At 44.4% G+C, this 22,371-nt stretch overlaps 1 protein-coding gene across 2 annotated transcripts in view; it reads left to right on the top strand.

Annotated features, from left to right (window-relative positions):
- PUM3 (pumilio RNA binding family member 3) overlaps nt 1-22,170 on the top strand; it is a 48,666-nt gene extending 26,496 nt beyond the window's left edge. For both annotated transcript variants that reach the window (XM_053294259.1, XM_053294258.1), the window contains exons 15-18: nt 5,071-5,293; nt 7,735-7,822; nt 9,640-9,730; nt 21,783-22,170. In XM_053294259.1, the coding sequence (XP_053150234.1) occupies nt 5,071-5,293; nt 7,735-7,822; nt 9,640-9,730; nt 21,783-21,915 (535 nt within the window). In that variant the 3' untranslated portion in view covers nt 21,916-22,170. The remainder of the gene's footprint in view (nt 1-5,070; nt 5,294-7,734; nt 7,823-9,639; nt 9,731-21,782) is intronic.
- The last annotated feature ends 201 nt before the right edge of the window (nt 22,171-22,371 follow it).

Genomic DNA, 22,371 nt, shown 5'->3' with positions numbered 1-22,371 from the left:
GAAGACGTGCGGGATGATGAGGCAGGCAGCGCTGGGCCCATGGACGGGGCATCGGAGCACCCAGAAGGCCATGAACAACTTCCCCCGGTGAGATCGGGACTTGTTCAAGGGGATGAGGAGGTGGTCGCAGGTGCCCCCTATGTGGCCCCTCCCTCAGGGCCTATTCCTATGGGGAATGTGGGGGTTTCCTCCGATGCTGCCACTGTAAAGGGCTGGATACAGGAGGCCGTTCAAGTCTCACTGGCAGCGGCACTTAAAGCACGGAAGCCTGCAAGGCATTGGAAGCGGCAGGCTGTGATCCATGTGTTGTCCTCAGACTCTCAGGAGGAGACGGTGCCCGCTAAGCAGCCCAGGGTGGCTATACACCAGGACTCTGTGCCTAGGGGTGGGGTGGGGTGGGGTCTTCAGACGAGTCAGGGCTCCCCAGATTTATTGTGCCCCGGGGGCAGTGGGTCGGAGACACAGCTGGGCAACCCAGACAAGGGGTCCTCCTCCTTGGAAGAGGGGAAGATTATGGAGGACTCTGCAGCAAACTTACACAGTCAGAGGCTCTCTCTTATGGAGGATTTTCAGCCACTAGTTAACCAGGCTATTGCTGTGCTTGATCTGAAGCCAGTTACAGAGGAACCGGTCTCTGCTGTGTCCCAGGGCTCCTTGGTTCTGCCTAAAGCTAAGGTACTGCAGACTAAATCAGTGATGTCTGAGGGCTTTACTAATACAATCAAGGAGGAATGGGTGGCTATTGCGACTCCCAAACGTACATCGGCATTGGCTAGCAAATTGTACAACTTTGAGGAGGAGACTCTGGACTTGCTGAAGGTGCCACTTACGGATGCTCCCTTCGGGGCCCTACTTAGTAGCGTAGTGGTACCCGAGGATGGGGACTCTTCTTTTAAGGAGCCAGGAGACAAAAAAGCGGAATTTACACTGCGCAGGGCCCACGAGGCTTCAGCAATGGCCATCAGAGCTGACACCACTGCGTCCTTGGTGTCTAGAGCATCGGTCTTGTGGATTTACTCAACGACCCACTGAGCAATCTAAGATGTGGCGTAAGCTATTGCATCTGCAGAGGGCAGCTGCCTTTTCAGCGGATGATACTCTAGACAGTGTTCGATTCTCAGCAGATGCAGTCAGTGCAGGTGTCCTGGCAAGATGCAACGTACGGCTGAAATATTGGAAAGTTGATAATACGTCTAGGGCTAATTTAGCTGCTGTTCCCTATGCCAGGGGGAAGCTATTTGGGAATGAGGCCCTGAAAGAGGTCTTCATTGAAACAAAGGATAAGCGCAGGGCTCTGCCATCAGCCCCTAGGAAGGAGGACAAGAGTTTTAATCGTAGACAGACGCAAACCTTCAGGGTGTTTAGACCTCCGTTTCGTCAGAGGGAGCCTTTTAGGCCTTTTTGATCGCAGTGGAACAGATCCAGAGGCCAAGGCAGGCAAGGGTTCAATCAGCAGAACCATCAGTCTTTCAGAAACCAGCAGCGGGGCCCCAAGCAGCAGTCCTGACTCCCACTCAGGCACAGTGGGGGCCTGCCTTTTGGATTTTTGGCCCGTTTGAAAAGAATCCATCAACGACAGGTATGTTCTTTCCATTATCCTACACAGGTACAAAGTGGAGCTGTCCAGCCCCCCAGGAAACAGTTTCCTCCTTACCCAGATCCAGGAAACCGGAAAAGCACAAGGAGTTGTCCATGGCCATTCAGCATCTGGTGGCTATAGGGGCCATAGAGGAGGTCCCACCTTTTCAGAGAGGCAAGGGCATCCATTTTGTGATTTTTACGATGCCAAAAAAGGACAGATCGGCCAGGGCAGTTCTCAACCTATGCCCAGTCAACCGCTTTGTGATAAAGAGGAGGTTCAGGATGGAAACCCTTCGTACCATCTCAGAGGTATTGTGGATGGGGGACTACATGGCTTCACTAGATCTCCAGTATGCCTGTTTGCACATCCCCATTCATCCACTCAGTCGACACATACTCCGCTTCTGCTACATGGGGAGGCATTATCAGTACAGAGCTCTTCCTTTCGGGCTCTCATCAGCCCCCCGAGTTTCTATGTAGGTTCTAGTCCACTAGTGGCCATACTATGCACCGAGGGGGTCTACCCCGATGACTTGCTCATCTGTGCGAGTTCGGAAGGGGCAGTTCAGTCGGCTCTGTCCAGAACAATGTCTGTGTTTTCTTCCCCTGGGTTTTTGATAAATGTGGGCAAGAGTCACCTGACACCCACACAGAGCCTTTGTCATCTGGATGTGGTAATGGACACCTCAGTATGCAAACTGTTTCTGCCACAGGATCGTATGGAGGTCTTATTGTCACTGGCTCGTGCGATTGCTTTGAGACTGTGGGCCAGCCTCCTCAATCTAGCGAGGTTGCTGGGTCTCATGGTGGCGGCTATGGACTCGGTGTCTTGGGCGAGGTTTCATCTACGCCAGTTACAGTGGGCTCTCCTCCCTTACCAGCACAGGATTGCTCTCAAACACGATAAGAACATTCCTCTCTCAGTGTCTCTTCACGAGTCCATTCGTTGGTGGACAGCCCAGGGAATCTAGATAAGGGCAAGCTGTTCATAGAACCCAAGAGAGTGATGGTCACGATGGACGCCAGCCTATCGGGCTGGGGGGCTTACTGTCGGAACAAGTCTGCCCAGGGCTTTGGTTGGTGGAGGAGTCGCTCCACAGCATAAACTGGCTCAAGCTGCAGGCTGTCTTTCTGGCCCTAAAAGCCTTCACACCCTTGGTGAAGGGAAGGAACATCTTAGTTTGTACAGACAACATCTCAACCAAAGCACACATAAACAGGCAAGGGGGGACAAGGTCAAGATCTCTTTTCCTTCAGTCTTTGGAGTTGTTGGATTGGGCAGAGAACAACTTAATATCCATTCTGGCCCATCACGTAAGTGGAATTTCCAATGTTCGGGCAGATTGGCTAAGTCAGCAGGAGATCCAGTCGGCAGAATGGGGCCTGCACCTTCAAGTATTTCAGTGGCTGACAGAGCAGCTGGGGTGTCCTCAGATAGACTTGTTTGCATATCCTCAGAACACCAAGATTCAGAGGTTTTACTCACGTTTTTCGACGTAGGGGGAAGAAGAGACAGATGCGCTATTGGTGCCATGGCCTCCGTGTCTGCTGTATGCATTTCCTCCAGTGTCGCTGCTCTCCTGTTGCCTCAGGAAGCTGTGGGGGTCACGGGCATCACTGATATTGATTGCACCTTTTTGGCCCAGAAGGCCTTGGTTTTCCAAGATCGTCGACTTGGACGTCATCCACTCAGATTGCCAGACCCTCCCAGAGCTGCTGTGTCAAGGTCTGATTTATCATCCAGATCCGGGTTGGTTGCAGCTGACCGCGTGAAAGCTGAGAGGTCTCTCCTAAGGAAGGAACATCTATTGGAGGGGGTGATTGCAACAATCCTTGTGTATAGAAAGTGTTCAACCAACAAGATTTACCAATCGACTTGGTGTAGTTTTGTGAGTTGGACAGCAAAGCGCTCCCTGCAGCTGGACAAGTGCAGGTTGAGGGAATTACTGGATTTTCTTCATTACGGCCTTGCGCTTGTTCTGAAACCCAACACGCTTAAACGCCAGGCGGCGTGCTTGAGCCAAATTTTGTTTCCTCATCAACGTTCGTTTCAGGCACGGCACCCTCTTCTACGCAAATTCTTGAGGGGGGCAGCTTTGTCTCCACCGGTCTGCCATCGTTTTCTGTCATGGGATTTGCATATTGTTTTGCGGAATCTGCAATTTCTGCCATTTGAACCGCTTTGATCGATGTCATTGCAGATTTTGTCCTGGAAGGTGGCCTTTTTAGTAGCTGTAACATCGGCCAGGAGGGTTTCTGAATTGCAGGCTCTGTCAGTTAAGAGTAATTTGTGTATTTTCTCTAAGGACTCTGAGACTTATCCCAGATCCTTCGTTTATCCCTAAGGTAAACTCTGTTTCATCGTGAGGTGGACATTTTTACTTACCTTCTTTTTGTCCGGATGGTCGTCACCCTGCGGAGAAGGAGTGGCACCGTCTGGATGTCAGGTGGGCGTTGAAGATATATATTGACAGGACGCAGGCTTTTCGTAAGTCAGATGCTCTTTTCGTGGCCTTTAAGGCTTCTAAGATGGGATGCAAGGTCTCTACAGCCATTATAGCTCGATGGGTCCGTTCATGCATTACGGCGTCGTATGAAGCCCAGAAATTTCCAGTGCCTGGTCAGATTACGGCGCACTCAACTAGATCTGCATCCACTTCCTCTGTGTTATCTTCACCGGCGTCCCTTGAAGAGATTTGCAAGGCAGCTACTTGGTCATCGCCTTTTACATTTTCAAGGCATTACAAGTTGGATGAAAATGAAGCTGCCAGAGCAGCATTTGGTCGGAGGGTCCTGCAACGGGTCCTTCCAGGTCAGTAGCTCCAGTTTGGGTATTTCCCCTCCCATGGTTGGTGCTGTAGTATGTCCCAAGCTTGGGTGACCTCCTACACCAGCTGAGAAAGGTACATTGGTACTCACCGTGAAGGCGTCTTCTGGCTGGTGTAGAAGAGGTCACCCAAGGCCTGCCCAGGTTGTGTTAGGCTGGAGCTGATGATCTGATTGTAGGGGGACAGTTTTTCTGTCTTTCTCTGCATTATTGTTCGTATATTGTTGCATTTTCTCTGTTATGTTCTGTGTTCTATGGTTTTCATTCTGTAGCTTGAGCTGTTTTACACACTGAGGAGATCCACCCACTTGCACTGGGTTAAGGATCTTCAAGTATGACTACTTCCTCACTTTGGAGCATGTGGGGGGATGTAATCCCAAGCTTGGGTGACCTCTTCTACACCAGCCAGAAGATGCCTTCACGGTGAGTACCAATATACCCTTTCATTAAAATGGCACCTCCATGAGAGTGGAGCCTGGCTGGCACCCTTTCATAATCTCAATAAGACCAGCTTTCTTACTGTGCTGCTTATACTTGGTTTTTAAGTTTTAAAAGAGTACTGTTGAGTTTGGATTTTTAATTTGCTCAGCAAACATGATTGGGTTATTCTTTACAAGACCATTTTCTATAGTAACAATGTTGTATATCCTTTATTCTACTAGTAAAAAAGATGTAGATGTCCGCCGTCATGAACTCCTTGAAGCTGTTTCCCCTGCCTTATTAAACTACCTGAATCTACATACTGAGGAAATGGTGATGGACAAAGCTACATGTGTCGTAGTGACTGGTATCCTCAGGGCTGCTATTGGTGATGTCCAGTCTGCTCTGAAAGCCATTGCTAGCATGGCTGCAAAGGAGATGGTGCCCGGAGGTGAAGATGGACAGGTAATAATTGTGCCTGATAATGAGCAAGCAGTGGAGTTGCAAATTTGTTTTCACCTTTCTGTTTTTCATTGAGATGTTCTGTTTGGTTTTAATCCAGATAAACTAGGGGGCTACCTAGTAATCCTGGAGCCTGTCATGTTTGTGGGGAAGATCTTAATGTCCTACATGTGAAGTAGTAAGATCCAGCTTATAACCTCAGTTTGAAATGAACTCTAACACACTCTCTCTCTCTCTCTCTCTCTCTCTCTCTCTCTCTCTCTCTCTCAAACTGATGTATGTTAGTAGCTGCCATCCTGGCTGTCAGCTGAATGTCTCTTGTGTGAATAGAAGGGCTGTGCTAGCGCAAGGGTCTCCTTCCTCTAGTGCAGTGCCCTTTTTGTTTGCAGAAGCAGTATTCTGTTAACAAGGTTGGTTTGTATGTGTGCTGATATCCTTTTTTAAAGAACTATTTTTTTAAAAAAAAAACTATGTTTGAAAGGGGAAAAGGAGAAGTCATTTTTAATCAGGTCCTGAAACTTGTAATAATGGGTGCAGTACTTCTAATACAGGCTTACCTCACTGTCCACTGACTTGCCATCTGCGGCTTCACGTATCTGCGGTCGGGTAATGAACACCTGACTTTGGCATCTGCGGGGGGGAAAACTGGCCCAAAGGGGGTTAACTCCACACATCCACAGGTCGGGGTGGCTAGAAATTACCTCAGAGATCATTTCTGGGCCATTTTGAGCACGGGGACCATTTTATGGCTCATTGGGGTGGGGGATTGTGATTTTCCACCAAATCTGGAGGACTTTTGGACTTGCAGAGGGCATTCTTGGATTCCTAAAAGCCCATGGAGCACAATAGGGCACTTGATTTGGTCCGGTTTGGGGGCAGTTTTGCTGGTTTGTTCTTTTTTAGACTGGTGGTTGAATGAGGTTGTAAACATTCTAGCAAGCAGAGTATGTATCAAAGTTTTATAAGTGTGCGAGCCACTGCATATGTGTATGTCTGTACACAAAATATCAAAGGCACAATTTCTTCCCAGATTTTAGTACATTTGAATTTTTGTTTCCTAGTTCAATTCAAATGCTACAAGAGGACATATCCTACATTACCACAACTCTTAAGTCCCATTCAGAGGTTCTTGAGTGCAATGGCAGTCAACTTGGAAAATGGAGTGGAAGTCCCGCCCTGGAGCTGTCACTCAGCCCCTCAAGTTCGCTGCTCATGGTTATGGCGCTGTTTGTGTGAAAGGGAAAGTGCCGTAACCATAATGGCTGGCGCTTCCGTGAGCAGCAGCCTTGGATGCTGCTCATGGAAATGTTGGCCATTATGGTTACAGCACTTTCTCCTTCACACAGACAGCGCCATAACCATGAGCAGAAAACTTGAGGGACTGAGTGACAGCTCCAGGGCGGGACTTCCTCCCTGATTTCCAGGCTGTAACTGTGTGAGCCGCTGCACTCAAGAACATCTGAATGAGGCTCTTGGGACACTCTAGTGCCAGCAAGTGTGCACAGGCGTAGGCATGGTTTAGTCTGAATTCTGACCGAACCACGGGTCTGAGAACCTGGCTGGGCTGGTCTATTCGCCCAACCAGCTTGAACTGGTTTGAAGCGGTCCACAATCAAATTGGCCCAGTTCATGGTGACTGGGTTCGTGATTGAACTGGTTCTGCACATCCCTAATCTAGATACTGCTTTTGAACATCATTGATGAGAAGAAGTTAATCGTGGTCTGAAGAGTGTATGGGTGTGTGCAGTGTGTGCTTCAATCCTAAAAATGTGTTCGTATATCTGCTTGTAAAACTGTCATAACTGCACTTCCACTTTTTAATTATTTATTTATTTATTTTTATATTTTATATCCCGCTCTTCCTCCAAGGAGCCCAGAGCGGTGTACTACATACTTAAGTATGTAGTACGCAACACCACAACCCTGTGAAGTAGGTTAGGCTGAGAGAGAAGTGACTGGCCCAGAGTCACCCAGCTAGTTTTATGGCTGAATGGGGATTTGAGCTCTGGTCTCCCCGGTCCTGGTCCAGCACTCTAACCACTACACCACGCTGGCTTGTAAAAGTTATATTTGTCTGGTGGTGAAATGACTTCTACAACTCTTATAAAGTTAATATTTTGAGATAAGGAAAGGATGGCTTAAATTGGATTGAATCTCCAGTGCTTGAATAGCATCCAAATCATCTTTGTAAACCGCCCTGAGCCATTTTTGGAAGAGCGGTATAGAAATCGAATTAATAATAATAATAATAACTTTTTTTATTCTGAATGTCTTGCCATTTGTTCATAATTGACCACTTAGGAGAATATTTTGTGTTTATGGAGTACTTCTAACATGATTGAGCCTTGATCTAGTTCTTGGAGTGGGGGAGAGAGAGAGTGTTAAATATAGTTTGTGTTGCAATGAGAAATAAAACTGAAGTCTTATTACTTTTATTTTTTCAGCTTCACATTGCAGAGCATCCTGCAGGTCATCTGGTTCTGAAGTGGTTAATCGAACAAGATGAGAAAATGAGAGAGAATGGCAGAGAAGGTATGTTGGTAAATGTATAAAGTATGTTTAGCACACACTTTTGTCACATGTATCTCAATGGAAAAAGGAGTGGCAGTGGTAGGAAGATGGGCAACTCACAGGGAACTCAAAGGACTTTTTTTGCAGTATCTGTTAACCATCCTCGGTTTTGATCAGTGATGTAGGTTTTCTGGAAAAGGATACATCAGAAAATGTTTCAGTGCCTGACTAAATTGTGACTTGATTTGGCCTAGCAACAAGAACATTAATATTGTTTAAATACTAAATAGTCATGAAGTTTGGATTCATTTGAAGTTTTACTGGAATAATTGTAAAAGTGTAATTCATTAGCATCTGCTTCCCTTGTTTAAATTTTAAGGGGGGAAAGAAGGCACTGAGAATTGTTGATACCCTAACTTGAGCATACCTGAAGAGCTGTGCATGATATGCCACTCTTATCCTTTTATCTGCTTCAACAGAGTTTATTCTCTTTTACTGAGGGCATTGGAGCATATTCAGTCTTGCTGTCTGTAGAAGCACTTGCATATTTGTTCCACTTCAGACTGAAACAGTTCTACCAGTGCATCTATGGGCAAGGACAACTTATCACACTTCATCCTCTGCACTAGTTGTGACACACACACACACACTTTGTCTCTCTTACACTTCATAGGGATAATAACCTGAAAGAAGTTAACTACAACTTTGAAACTGCCCTTAGCTGGTATTTGTTCTCCCTACTTGTTGCCCTCCACACTGGGGTGCTTTTCTGTCCATCCACTATGAGGCAGGCTCTTAAAAGAAGACTTGGTTGTGGACTGAGTGAGGAGCCACCTCCCACTTTCTCCCAGAGGCAGATTTTCTCCTGTTTCTGCCTTGAACAAGAATTACTTAGAGCTGCATTGATTCTCTTGGCCAGACTGTGCATATGCACACACGTGCAAATACCCCGCCCCCGCCTCCCACACAGACAACATGAAGAAGTTAGGCTTGTACCTTGAATGTAGGGAATTCTGAGCCAGTTCCTAGCTGAGTCTCAACCCCCATCCCACCAGACTTCCACTCAGCTCCACCAAAGATCTGCTGAGGATCAGGAGATGAGTGCAGTGTGCATAGAGGACAGAAAAGGTCCCAGTTGCCTCCTGTTCTCCATTGCCCAAGTTTTGTGGAACCCCGAAGACTCAGAAGACTGAGTTGTGCCTCAGGTGTGCCACAGTGGCTACACTGAGCCACCTGGAATTCCTTTCCCACGTTGCATTTCTGTCCTCTTTGCTGAGTTACACATGGGAAAGCAGTTTGGGAGTGACGTGAGGGGTGGCCCGTTGACCAAATTTATCCTGTAGAGACCTGGAAACCACTGTGAGCTTATGAGGACAATTGGGTAGAAAGGCACTCTTTGCTCAAGTGACATAGTCCATGTGGCAGGCACTCCTCCATCTTGGGTACTCCCTGGACTTCTGGGGAGTGCCTCAAGACAGCTTTCTTCTCTCCTATTACTCTACTAACCCTTCCAAACAGAAGCTCATGAGAGAAGCTATCCAGAGGTTACTCAGCATCAGAGCAGTTAATCTGTGACACTGCTGGAAAGGAGGCAGGAAGTATATTCCATCCTCCTTTGAAGGGGATCTTTTTTGTTTTTCTTCCCATGTGCAAATTGTGCTCTAATCAGTACAAACCAACTCCCAAGGTATTTCCTGAATCTCAGTCAATGTAAGTGGTGCCATCTTTTTCCAAAGAGAAACTTCATTACTTGATCTTCCTGTGATCCCTCTGCCTTCTTCATTAGGGGATTTAAATAGATCTGTGTGATGGTCTAGATCTGTTTTCTTCCTTAACAGGATGTTTTGCAAGAACATTGGTAGAGCATGTGGGTATTGACCACCTAAAGAGCTGGGCAAACGTGAATCGAGGTGCAATTCTCCTGTGTCGGTATGTAGAAAACTTGTATGCCACATAATTATTGAGCATCCGGTGATTTATATTTGTTTCCAACAAAAGAGCTTTGTAATGTGCTTGTGTACAAAGCACAGAAGTTGCTTTTTAAAGACTTCCAGTTGGTTCCCATTTTACAATAACTATTTCAAGGCATTTTCAAATTTTAAAATAATTCAGTTTTATATGAACATTTAAATATATCTTGTCTGCCGTGGCCTGGCCAGTACCCCAGCAAAGGATCAGTAAGATTTGTTAGGGTCTTTCATGTTTGTTTGCCCACTTGACCCACACTTAAAATACTTACTTATAAATACTTATTTTTGTAATTTAAAATACAAACATATAACTTTATTAATGTTCTTATCTGGGCGGTGGGGGGGGAATCACTGCAGTTGCAGACAACATGCTTTTTTAAATTAAGACACTAGCATCCAATGGTGACCAAACTTCACAGGAACCCCTCAAGGCTCATGTGGAAAATGATGACCCCGATTGCAGTATTTGTATTTCACCTGTTTGCTGGAATTCCTTCTTATTTGGTCACACCTGTTTACATTCCCTGTGATTGGCTGAATCCTGCTTCCTCTTTCCTAAAAGTCCTTATTGGGTGTTTCCATATTCATGTGTCTGGCATGCTTCTGTCCACATGTTGGTGACATCTCTTTCCTCTAATCCATTCAGACGCTTCCCCTTCATATTACAGTTAGTCATTCTCCTGTTGAAAGTCCCTAGTGTGTGTCAAGTTGTGCTTTAATTTCAGCCTTACGGATGTTTAGCAGTTTGGCTGATCATGTTGTGACTTCTATGTCAAATTATATTGCCAAATAATAAAAATTGAAAGTTGCTCCAAGAGCAGCTGAACTTAAGCCTTGGTGTCACCAGCCTTTCTGATCTGATGGAAAATTTAGAACAAAAGTCCTCACTACCCAGTATTCCATTTTTAATTCTCTCCCAGTGCTCTGATGCACAGCAGAATAATGTCACTACAAAAACATCAGGCTTAAATCAAGCATTCGTTCATAGGTTTATCAATGTGTAGTTTAATGTTCAGTTGCTGGTTTTCTAATATAGATCTATAGGGATTTTTCATGACTTTTTAGAACAGATCCCTTGCATTTGACAAGGATGTGTAATTCCTTTTAAAATCTCTAATCCCACACGCAGATGTTGAGTAAAGATTTGTGGAGAGCTGCTTTGACAAATGAAGCAGAATGTTCTCTCTCTTTTTCCCTGTAGAGATGTGAAAAATATGGTTTAGAATGAAAATGAATGGATTGCTACTACTTGGCTTTTAGAAGTGTTGATCCCTTGTGAGAACTAGGGATGTGCCCGAATCATTTCAGCCCCTCTTTGTAGATGCACCAAAACTATTCAGGCTCCTGCAGCCAAAACATTTTGGTGTGGGCCGAGGGGTACCTTTAAAAGGAGGCAGCAGGTCCTACCTGCTCTTCCAGTGAGCTGCCATGTCCCCCCCCCCGCCCCATTGTGATGCTGTTGTGCTTAAAATGTAACAAAAACAGTAGCCACTCTGCTGTCCTCTTTATAACGCTCCGCTGTGCCAATGGGATGCTGTTCCCAGCAGTCCTTGCGCAGCGCTGGCATGCAAATGGCAGCCCATGCGTCAATGCCATTTGCATGTTGGTGCCGCACAAGGCTGCTGGGAGCAGGATCCCAGGGGTGCAGTACTACGTTTTAAAGAAGACAGCAGTGTGGCGGCTGTTTTCGTTATGTTTTAAGCACAAGAGCTTAAGAGCTTTTCGTTATGTTTTAAGCACAGTGGGGTGGGGGTGGGGGGACGGCAGCTCACTGGAGGAGCAGGTCTGACCTGCCTGCCTCCTTTTAAAGGTACCCCTCGGCCCGCACCAAAATGTTTTGGCGCCTCTACAAATGATTCGGGCACATCCCTAATGCTCACAAGAGAACAACACTTCTAAAAGCCAAGTAGTAGCAATCCGTGGGGTGGGGTGGGGCGCGACGGTGGCTCACTGGAAGAGAAGGTAGGACCTGCCTGCCTCCTTTTAAAGGTACTACTCCCTGCCCCCTGGGACATGCACAAAGCATTCCTTAGTGAGAACGTTTTCTTCCCCTCCTTTCTTTTTAAAAGCAAACAGCAGTTTATAAATCAACCATCTCAGCATAATTAGTGCTTTAAATTATCAGTACTCACAGTTATGGATCTTATTCACACGTGATACTTTGCCAGTTTTCTCTGACCATGTTTTGGCATTACCTGGGTGAACATGTCTGAGCTTTGGGCTCTCCCTTCCTGTCTCCTTTACATGAAGGAGAGGCTTAAAGCTTCAATTTGTGGTTTGGAATAAAAGGTAGTTTCCTTTGTCGTCCAAATATGGTTAGTTCACAAGCCAAGATATCAAACCACAGTCTGATCCTGGCAGCACTGGCTCTTGGCCTGAGGAGACCCTTGGTTTGATTTGGCCCGTGAGTGCCATGGACCCCTTCGTTTGTGGAAGGGGATGCTGTTACTTTGTAATGGGGAGGGACCCGTCAGCTGCAATGGTGCCACAGCTGTAGCTCCTCCTCCTTCTCGCCCCACCTGCATATGGACTTCTGTCAGTTGGTGATGGGAGATTCTACCATTTTCAAATCAGGGAGGGAGCTATTAGGTCATCATGGCGTTACTCTCAGCTGAGAGAATTGCATCACTGCATGTAGGCACTGACCTGAGCAGAGCTTTGGGTTGGATGTGGAATTTCTGAAGACCCTGAGCCCCTGGCAAGTGTATCCTGATTTGATATCCTGGTTTGAACAACTGTGGCTTGAAGAAACCAGTTTCCCCTATTTGGGCATAACTGGGAAGAATCACTTCTTCCAGGCTGTTAACAGAAGCTTTAATGCGTGTAAGGAAGGGAAGTACGCAGCATATGCAAGCCCAGGGCTCCTGCACATAATGCTAAACTTGAATTTAGCATTATGTCTGAACAAGGTCTTTGTTTTCCAGGGCTCAGCTGTATCTCAGTGGCTCTGAGCCAAAATAATAATTCCCCCCTAGTCTCTAGTTTCACTTCCTTGCATCATCATCATCATCATCATCATCTCATAATGAAAGACCCAGCAAAAGGTGCAGTTCCAAGTAATTATAGACCGATAACCTGCCTGCCAGCCATGTTCAAATTATTTACTGGAATAATAGCAGATGAAGTAATGCAACACTCATTAACTAACAAACAGCTTCCAGTTGAACAGAAAGGAAATTGCCCAAACACCAGAGGCACAAAAGACCAGCTGCTGATTGACAAAATGATTTTAGAAAATTGCAAGAGAAGAAAAACAAATCTAAGTGTTGCATAGATTGACTACAAGAAAGCTTTCGACTCATTGCTTCACACATGGATACGAAAATGTTTAGAAATAACTGTTGTCACCAAAAACATTCAGATATTTATTAAAAAAGCAATGAGCATGTGGAGTACACAGTTAACAATCAATGGTGAGACACTTGGACAGGTTAGCATTAGAAGAGGTATTTTCCAAGGAGACTCACTATCCCCTCTGTTGTTTGTAATTGCCATGACTCCACTTTCACGAATACTAAACAAAGCAGGTCTCAGATACCAAACATCTAAAACATCAAGCAAAATAAACCATCTGCTGTACATGGACGATCTGAAGTTGTATGGAGAGTCCCAGTCAGAAATCGAATCACTGCTAAACACTGTCCGTATATTCAGTAGCGATATAGCAATGGAGTTTGGACTAGACAAGTGTGCTGCATTAATAATGAACAGAGGGAAAATAACAAAAACAGAAGGAATAGATCTGCCCAGTGGAAGTAACATCAAGAACCTGGAAGAGAAAGAACCTTACAAATACTTGGGCATTCTCCAGGCTGATAACATCGCACACACTGAAGTTAAAAGAAAAATTGGAAGTGAATACATCAGGAGAGTCAGAAAAATCCTCAAGTCCAAACTCAATGGCGGGAACAATATACAAGCCATAAACACCTGGGCTATACCTGTTATCAGATACACTGCAGGAATAATAGACTGGACCCATGCAGCGCTAGAGACGCTAGATCGTAAGACCAGGAAAATAATGACCATCAATCATGCTCTGTATCCCCGCAGTGATGTAGATAGGCTATACCTCCCTCACAGCTCAGGTGGAAGAGGAATGCTGCAAGTCCATCAAACAGTAGAGGAGGAGAAAAGAGGCCTTGAAGAATATATCAAGGACAGTGAAGAAGATGCCCTTAAAATGGTCAAGAACGAGAAACTATTCAACAGCAATGAAACAAAGCAGGCCTACAAGATAGAACAAGTCAAGAACTGAGTAGAAAAATAAGCCACTGCATGGTCAATATTTGCACAATATAAGTGGAAAATCAGACATCACCAAGACCTGGCAATGGCTTAAGAATGGCAGCCTGAAGAAAGAAGCAGAGGAGCTGCACATACTGGCTGCACAAGAACAGGCACTAAGAACAAATGCAATAAGAGCAAAAGTCGAAAAATCAACAACAAACAGCAAGTGACACCTTTGTAAAGAAGCAGATGAAACAGTGGAACACCTAATCAGCTGTTGTAAAAAGATCGCACAGACTGACTACAAACAAAAGGAAGACAAGGTAGGAGGGATGATACACTGGAACATCTGCAAAAAATGCAAGCTACCTGTAGCCAAGAATTGGTGGGACCATAAAATTGAAAAAGTTGTCGAACATGATGATGCAAAAATATTTTGGGACTTCAGACTACAAACAGACAAACATCTGCCACACAATACACCAGATATAACTGTAGTCGAGAAGAAAGAAAAACAAGTTAAAATAATCGACATAACAATACCAGGGGATAGCAGAATAGAAGAAAAAGAAATACAAAGATCTACCAATTGAAACTGAAAGGCTGTGGCAGAAGAAGACCAAAATAATCCCAGTGGTAATTGGCACCCTAGGTCAGGGGCGTAACGATAGGGGGGGCGGGGGGCACGTGCCCCGGGCACCACTTGGTGGGGGGCGCCACAAAGTGCCCCCGCCTATCCCCTGCCTTGGCCCTTTCCCAAAAATTTTTTTAAAAAATTTAAATTTAATTTTTTTAAAAAAAAACAAAAAACAAAACCCCTCCCCTCCCCCTCCGATGTGCCACGTGACTTGCCAGTTGCGAAATCTGTCCGGGCGGGGCTCCTGGAGAGCGGAAGCAGAGTCCATTGCAGCGGTGGAAGGGTTAAAACTACGGAGCTTTCCTCCCTCCCTGTTGGCAGCCCCGCCCACTCCCAGCAGCTGCTGGTTCTCCTGAGCTCTGCCTCGTGCTCCACCCTCCTTAGTATGCAGCCAGTCACGGCACAACCAGTGACCATGTGGATGTTGGAGAGAGAGCTGGGGGTTAGCTCGTGTGCTGACTCAGTCTGAGTAAGTACAGTGCTCTGAAAATGAAATGTCCGTTGTTGTTGCTAAGGCAGAGTTATCGCCCAAGAAGTCAAGCCCCCCACCCCATTGCAAGGAAACTGGACCCTGCAGGAGCAGCGTTTAAGAAGCAGCTGCCAGTTGGTTTCACTCTTTGTGCTTCTCTGCCTTTGCCAAAGGAGCAAGAACTGCATGCAGTATTTTCTATTAAATAAAAAATGGGGCGGGGGGCATGGGGGTTAAGAACCGGTATCAGACTCAGACTACATCTGAAGTAAGGAAAAAAACAAACCCCATTTATTTATTTATATTTTTAAAGCACACAGCATTCTGGCAATATCAAACAGCCTTGATTTTTAAATATACCTTGCCTCCTCCACCCCCTTATAATTGAAACCTCTGTATATATAATTTTCTGGAAGCCATTTTTTTCCATGTGAGGAAAGAACCGCTTTCCAGTTTGCAGCCCTGATCCCCTGTGTGTTTCCTTCTCGGGAGGAAACTGAAAGCAGACGGGGCTACTCCCATGTTTATCTGCAATCTAGGTGCTGTTAGTTGGGAAACCAGTCTGATTGAAGTGAGGGTTGGTGGTGAAGGGGGAAATGTGTAGTGTGGTGCCTACGCATGCCTCTTGGGGCTGGGCTGCTGCCGTCTTTCTTTGTCCTCTCCGCGCATTTCCAGCCCATTTGGGAGCATGCCTTCTTTGGGAGCACTGGGGCAGGCTGAGGGGAAAGCATGCAAGCTTGTTGCATCGCGCCCTTTTTTCTCTGAAGTGCCTGTCCGTGTGCAAGTGGAAGGGGTGAAGGGCTTTGTGTCCAGACAGCGAGCAATTGGTAACCTTCTTCTTGGATCCCCTCGCTTCCTACCTTGCTTTTCGAGTTTACAAGTTTGGAGAAAGCAGGGGATTTCGTACAAAACCACCAGCAGCTAATTGGAAAAGTCATTCCAGCTCCATTGTCTGCAATTAGTCTTGCTAAACTACTAAACCCAAACTAGCCGGTTTGAGGTTTATTTATTCATTTCCATTCCTTTTGCATTAACAAACAGACATCGAATCAGGCTGAAACTTTTCCAGAGCTTAGTTCACGCTTGGTTTAGGGCTGTCAGCCTGCTCTGAACAGGAGCACTTTATATGATGTGTATGTGATATCTATCTATCTATCTATCTATTCACATGCACGCGCACACACACGAACACAATATAGTGGGGGAAAGGCTGCCCAGATTATTTAAAGGTTAAAGGTTTATTTAAAGGTTATTTTAAAAACACCAACAACCTCTGTGTGACTTCCCCATCCCCAACCCCATGTATGTTTAAATTCAGATTGATTTTTTTTTTTTAAATGGGGCTCATTAGTAGATGGCAGAACAATGAATCTTGTATTGCTACATTAATTTTGTATTTGTTGGTGGGGAAGGTGGGATCTAATTGTACTAAAATAGCTGGGATTTCAGACTTTGAAAGTGCCTGCCTTTAACTTGTGTGGTGCTTTAAAAAAAAAAAAACACTTGTAAGAATTCACCCCCAGAAATGTTGCTTGACTTGTATTTTTGAGCTGATATTATAGCAAAGTTATCTGAAAGATGGGTGTCAGATTTTCTGGTGCTATTTTCCCTAGATATGCCTTGGGGGAGGGGGGGCGCAATTTCAGTGCTTGCTGCGGGCGCCGTTTTCCCTAGTTACACCTCTGCCCTAGGTGCAATTCCAAAACAACTTGAAGAGCACCTCAACGCCATAGGGGCCACAGAAATCACCACCAGCCAATTACAAAAAGCAACTTTACTGGGAGCAGCATATATTCTGTGACAATATCTATAATAATAACAGCAAGAACATTGATGATAAAATTCAGCCATCCCAGGTCCTTGGGAAGGACTCGATGTCTGAATAAAACAAACCAGTCAATAACACCTGTCTGTGTAAATAAATAAATAAAAATAATAATACTAATTTTATAGGATGGCAGTAGTGCCCAGTGTAAAGGTAGTGTGCTGTGAAGGCAAACTTTACAGTTTACAGACTAAGTAGTGATTTTTGGTAGCCATATTCAGCCTTCAGATTGGACAAGGGAGATCTGTTTCATTTATGACCATGTGAGTGCTGCAGAAATATAGACAATTAAGGGCAACTTCAGGCACAGTGCATGTGATGTCACATAGCTGTATTTGGATATGTGGCACTGTTATGGTGGCATTGCCTGGACTCTGGTTGCACACATACCTAGCAGCTGCATTTCAACCACAAACACTTTTACATCACCCACAGTGAAATGTTCAGATCCCAGGTACAGATGCAGCTTATGCATCTCACTTCAAGGAAGACAGTCAAGTCCCCCCTCCTGGAGGTTATCCCAAAACATTAGAAGAGAATTCTTTTATTCGCTCATATTTCGGCTCCCACTTCTCTGTAGTCTCAGAGACCACATTAGCTTTGTATGTTTTTGCCTGCAAGTAAAACAGGGCCTCAAAGGTAGAAAGCTTTCCAGAGGAAATTAGAGAGGTAACTAGATGTTCCATGGTATTTGGAGCAGGAGTGGGCAAAGCTTGGTCCTACAGCTGTTGTTGAATTACAACTCCCATCTATCCCTCACTCTGGCTGGGGGTGATTGGAATTGTAGTTCAACAGCTGCCCACCTCCAACTTAGCCTTTATTTTGAATGCTGAAGATTACCAACCCCTGTTGCTGCATACATGTAAACAAAGGCTCTTCTGTAGAAACGTGATGGGGGTGGGTTTGAGGAAGAGAACCATACAAAGATGGTAAGTAGTACCTTTTGAGTCAGTTGCAGTAGAAAAGCAAAGGAGCCTGTGTAGATGAATGGCATGCTGCTCTCATGGCAGAATTATTTGCTCTAGCAGATTTAATGGTGTTGACAGTCCCATTATTCTGAAAAAGAGAAAGAGGGGGAAAAGGCAGTGAAGCTTTCCAAAGCTTCACTAGTGTTGAAATGTATGGCCCTAATTAAGAAGCAGTGATGACTATTAAAATTTCCAGTTTCCTGGCTATTCCATTTCAAATACATTCATCAATACGATTTAAATTTTTTAGTTTTATCAGGGTTCCAAATGAATTTCCCTAGTGTAGAAAAGGTACTTCAGTATATCTATAGCACATCCTTTATTGCAGTGTTTAGGCTTCTTATCTTCTAAAATTCTTGTCATATGCTCTAGTTTAATGTGTACTAATTAAAGTTTCTTGCATCATTGTGTGCACTTAGTTGCAAAACATTTTGCCCTGATACAGCAAAGGAAATCTAAGTGCAGATTCCATACTTGGAACTGCATCCAAGGTATTCTGTTGGTGGTGGTTAGAGGTGTGCACAAAACCGATTTGCCCAGTTCGGTTCAAGTCTGAACTGGGCTTGAACCAAACCGGTTATGTTTGGTTTTGGCACCCCAAACAAAGGGCCCGGCTCAGCATGACTTCAAGCTGTTTTGGGCCCTGTTTGGGGGTGCCAGGGATGTGTTTTTTGGGGGGTTAAAATTGCAGACTTACCACCCCTGAGGCCTGGGGGGGTGCTGCTGTGGCCACCCGGGGGAGGGGGATCGCCAGCAGTTCCCCCTCCCCCTGGTCTCCCACAGCCCTCTCCAATTTTGCGGCGACCATTTTGAAGGCCAGCACGAGATCAGAGAGGCCTGGAACAGCATGTGGGAGGCTGGGGAGGGAGGCTGGGAGGGAGGAGGAACCACCGAAGGCCCCCTCGTTGGCTGCAGCAGCACACACACCCCAAGGCCTCAGAGGCAGTAAGTCTGCCGGGGGGGTGTAACCAAACTGGGCCTGGCTCGGGAGGGTTCGGCTTGACTTCAGACTGACTTGATGGCGGACCAGCTTGAAATTGAGCCGGTTCGTACATTCCTAGTGGTGATGGGGATCGACTGGACTGGATTCAAGAATCTAGCATTCAGAGCTGAATATGAGCTTCCTGATGATGGATTGGGAACTGGGGCACTATGTCCAGTACAGCTGATGGGGGTTGATCCATGTGTGCATCTGTACCATGATAACCACCTGATGCATGCATTCCTCACAAACACTTCTGTGTGGATGGAGTTGCATCTTTTAATCTGTCTTGTAAATGGCAATGAATATCCCCATCAGCTCTTTGGGGGGACTGCAGTTAGAACACTATACTAATTGCCTGTGTTCACGTTTGGTGTGCAAATCATTAGTTGCATGTATTCCTCTGGATGGTGTTCTAATTTGCATGTCAATTGGAGTTCAGAAATTCTTGGATTAGATAGCAGGCTTCAGGTTTTTTGAACCTGTCCCTTACCCATTCCAAAAATAACCCTAAGTAGTCCAGATAGTGAATAAGGTGAAACTAAATGAATAATAGTATGCACACATATATTGCTTGCTTACATATAATATGTTGTTGTTGCACCTAAAATACAGATTTCATATATATACTGTGTAATAATTTCAACTTGTAGTGCTGTGTTATTGTATGAAGCAGAGCTGTTTGACTCATTTACCAGCCTGTTTTAGGTCACATTGAGACGTAGATTTTTAATCACTCCACAAGCCACATTAATTCTTCTCTCTCATTCTGTTTGGTTTGGCAACATAATCCTTATTATGTATCTAAAAAAAACACAAAGCGGGGGATGTGGATATTTAATCAGAAGGTTATGATAAAAATAGCATAGCAGTTGCAAACGAATCTGTCAATCCAACTTCCTACCATGGCACAAGGATTATCTATAAAACCAAGTGCTGCCTCCCTCTAACACTTCATACAGGGGGGAAAAAAACCCTACAAACTGGTCTGTGTGGTTTCCCTGGAATACTGCCAACATGTTTCCATGTCTTCATTTTCATTCAGTTAATACAAACATTTTTTTATGAAAGAGTTTCCCCTACAATTAACAATAACTCAAGATCACTGAGTTATTACTGATTCTTTACTGATTACTGATTCTTTACTGCCCCTTGACCAGCCTGCTGTGCTTGTAATAGGACAGGGTAAAGGTGGGGGTTGTTCCTACTTGCTCTTTCAATGCGTGTGTAAAAATAGTGGGTTTTCTAATCTGTCTAGTGCTTGAGAACATGACTGAAGAACACTATAATACAAAAGGACTGGGGTGAACGGGTATAACTTTGCAACTCTGGTACAGTGTTGACACTAAACATCCTCCTGTGTGTTTGGAGAGCATGTCTGTTCATTCATTGGTGGGGTGTGTGTGATTTAATCTGCCACTCTAAAGTCCCCCAGACCTCTGGAGCAGCTCCAGAGGGATGGGAGACTTCAGCCAGAGGATTATCTCAGTGGTACCTGGGGATGCTGGAGACGGAACCTTCTGCATGTATTGTTTATTATTTATTTATTAATCAAATTTGTACACCACCCTGAACTTTCATCTCTGGGCAGTTAACAATAGCATAAAACAAGTTAGAATATATACAAAAACTTAAAACAATTTAAAAATCACCTACAAATTAAAACCTTAAAATTTTAAAGAATTAAAAATGTGCTCTATCAGTGAACTGTGGCCTGCCCCATAAAGGGAAGCTGGTATTTGGAGCAGCTTGTGGTTTTCTCTTGTCCTTAAAGAGAAGTTTTTCCCCATCAGTTATATAATAAATATATATAGGCTGTATATTTGGTGTTAGTGGCCCTCAGAATGGCCCTCAGTAGGGTCATTCTGAGGGTAAAGGTAAAGTGCTGTCGAGTCGGAGTTGACTCCTGGCGACCACAGAGTCCTGTGGTTGTCTTTGGTAGAATATAATAGGGGTTTACCATTGCCTCCTCCAGTATGAGATGATGACCTTTCAACATCTTCCTATATCGCTGCTGCCTGAATTTCCCATAGGCATTTCCCATAGTCTGGGAAACATACCAGTGGGGATTCGAACCGGCAACCTCTGGCTTGGCTGTCGAGCGCGTAGGACAGGGCCTTCTCTGTCATTGCCCCCAGGCTTTGGAATGCTCTCCTGGCTAGCATCCGCTCCTCAGTCATGGCTCTTTGCGCAGACTTTTAAATGATATTAGGGTTTCTTTAACAAACCTTTTTACTGCTGCTTCTCTGTGTTTTATGTATTATTGTTTTATAGAGGTTTTTAAAATTTTAAATAGATTATATTTATATTTATACTTGTATTTTAATTGTGTATTAACTATACAGTATTGTAAACTGCTTTGAGATAATTTTAATGAAAAGAGGCATATAAATTGAACAATAAATAAATAATAAAACATCGTGAAACAATTCACAAAGAAACACCTACACTAGCAGCAGTTTGTTTGATTAGACAAACAGGAAACTATCCTAGTTCTCGGCTTAGTAGAATAAAAATATCTTGACGGATTTTGCAAAACCTGTAATGAAAGGGTCCATTTCCATAGTGCTCACCACTACACACTTTGGAGAAAGGAGGTACATGCAATCCTAATTCATGAGTTTAAACAAATGATGATTTATATTACCTTCTGATAAGCTTTTGAGGGGATAATAAAATCACATGGAAATTCTACAGCATTTAGTCAGTTGTCACTTATGCTGAAATGTCATGCCCTGATCTGTACACATTCGTGCCAGTAGGCAATGACCTCCACTGGCATCTTGGCAAAATGGATCTACTCCTAAAACTGTTTATCTTCCTTTTGCTTCTTGCAGCATTTCATTCTGATTTTATTTTGAAATGATTTTTTACAGCTTTATTTTTCTTTCTCTTTACAGCCTTCTCCAGAGCTCTGACCAAGAAGTGGCAACTCAAGTCAAAGATGGACTAAAAAGTCTTATTCCAAAATTAAAAAGCACTAAAGACAACACAGCAGCAGCAAATGCATTGCTAGAGAAATTATCATCTTAAAGAGTTATTCAAATAAAAAGTTGGGGGTTTTTTTGAATCCACGTAAGAAAAGAAATCTGTAAAGACAATTTAAAACCTTTTAAAGGAATTATGTTGGGGCAGTGGGTTAACATTTTTTTAAGTATACACAATTTGTCAAACATTTTCAATTTTGTAATACTGGATTATCAGAATATTTATTCCAGAACATTGGATTTTGTCTAATCTTTGCTGAAGGATGAAATATCTTCATGAAATTATAGTTTTCCTGAAGTATCTCTTGCTCATTGCCATTTTTTGCATGCATTCTGTCTGACAATTTCCCATTCTTCTTTTCTATTGCCAGCATCCAAAACGGGCAACCAAGATGATCAGGGGCCTAGAGCACCTTTCTTATGAGGCAAGATTACAACACCTGGGGCTTTTTAGTTTAGAAAAAAGACGACTGCGGGGAGACATGATAGAGGTCTATAAAAT

The sequence above is a fragment of the Hemicordylus capensis genome, chromosome 2, assembly GCF_027244095.1.
Source record: "Hemicordylus capensis ecotype Gifberg chromosome 2, rHemCap1.1.pri, whole genome shotgun sequence".
NCBI lineage: Eukaryota > Metazoa > Chordata > Lepidosauria > Squamata > Cordylidae > Hemicordylus > Hemicordylus capensis.
Note: the sequence above shows the minus strand (reverse complement) of the source record. Positions and strands in the feature narration are given on the sequence as shown.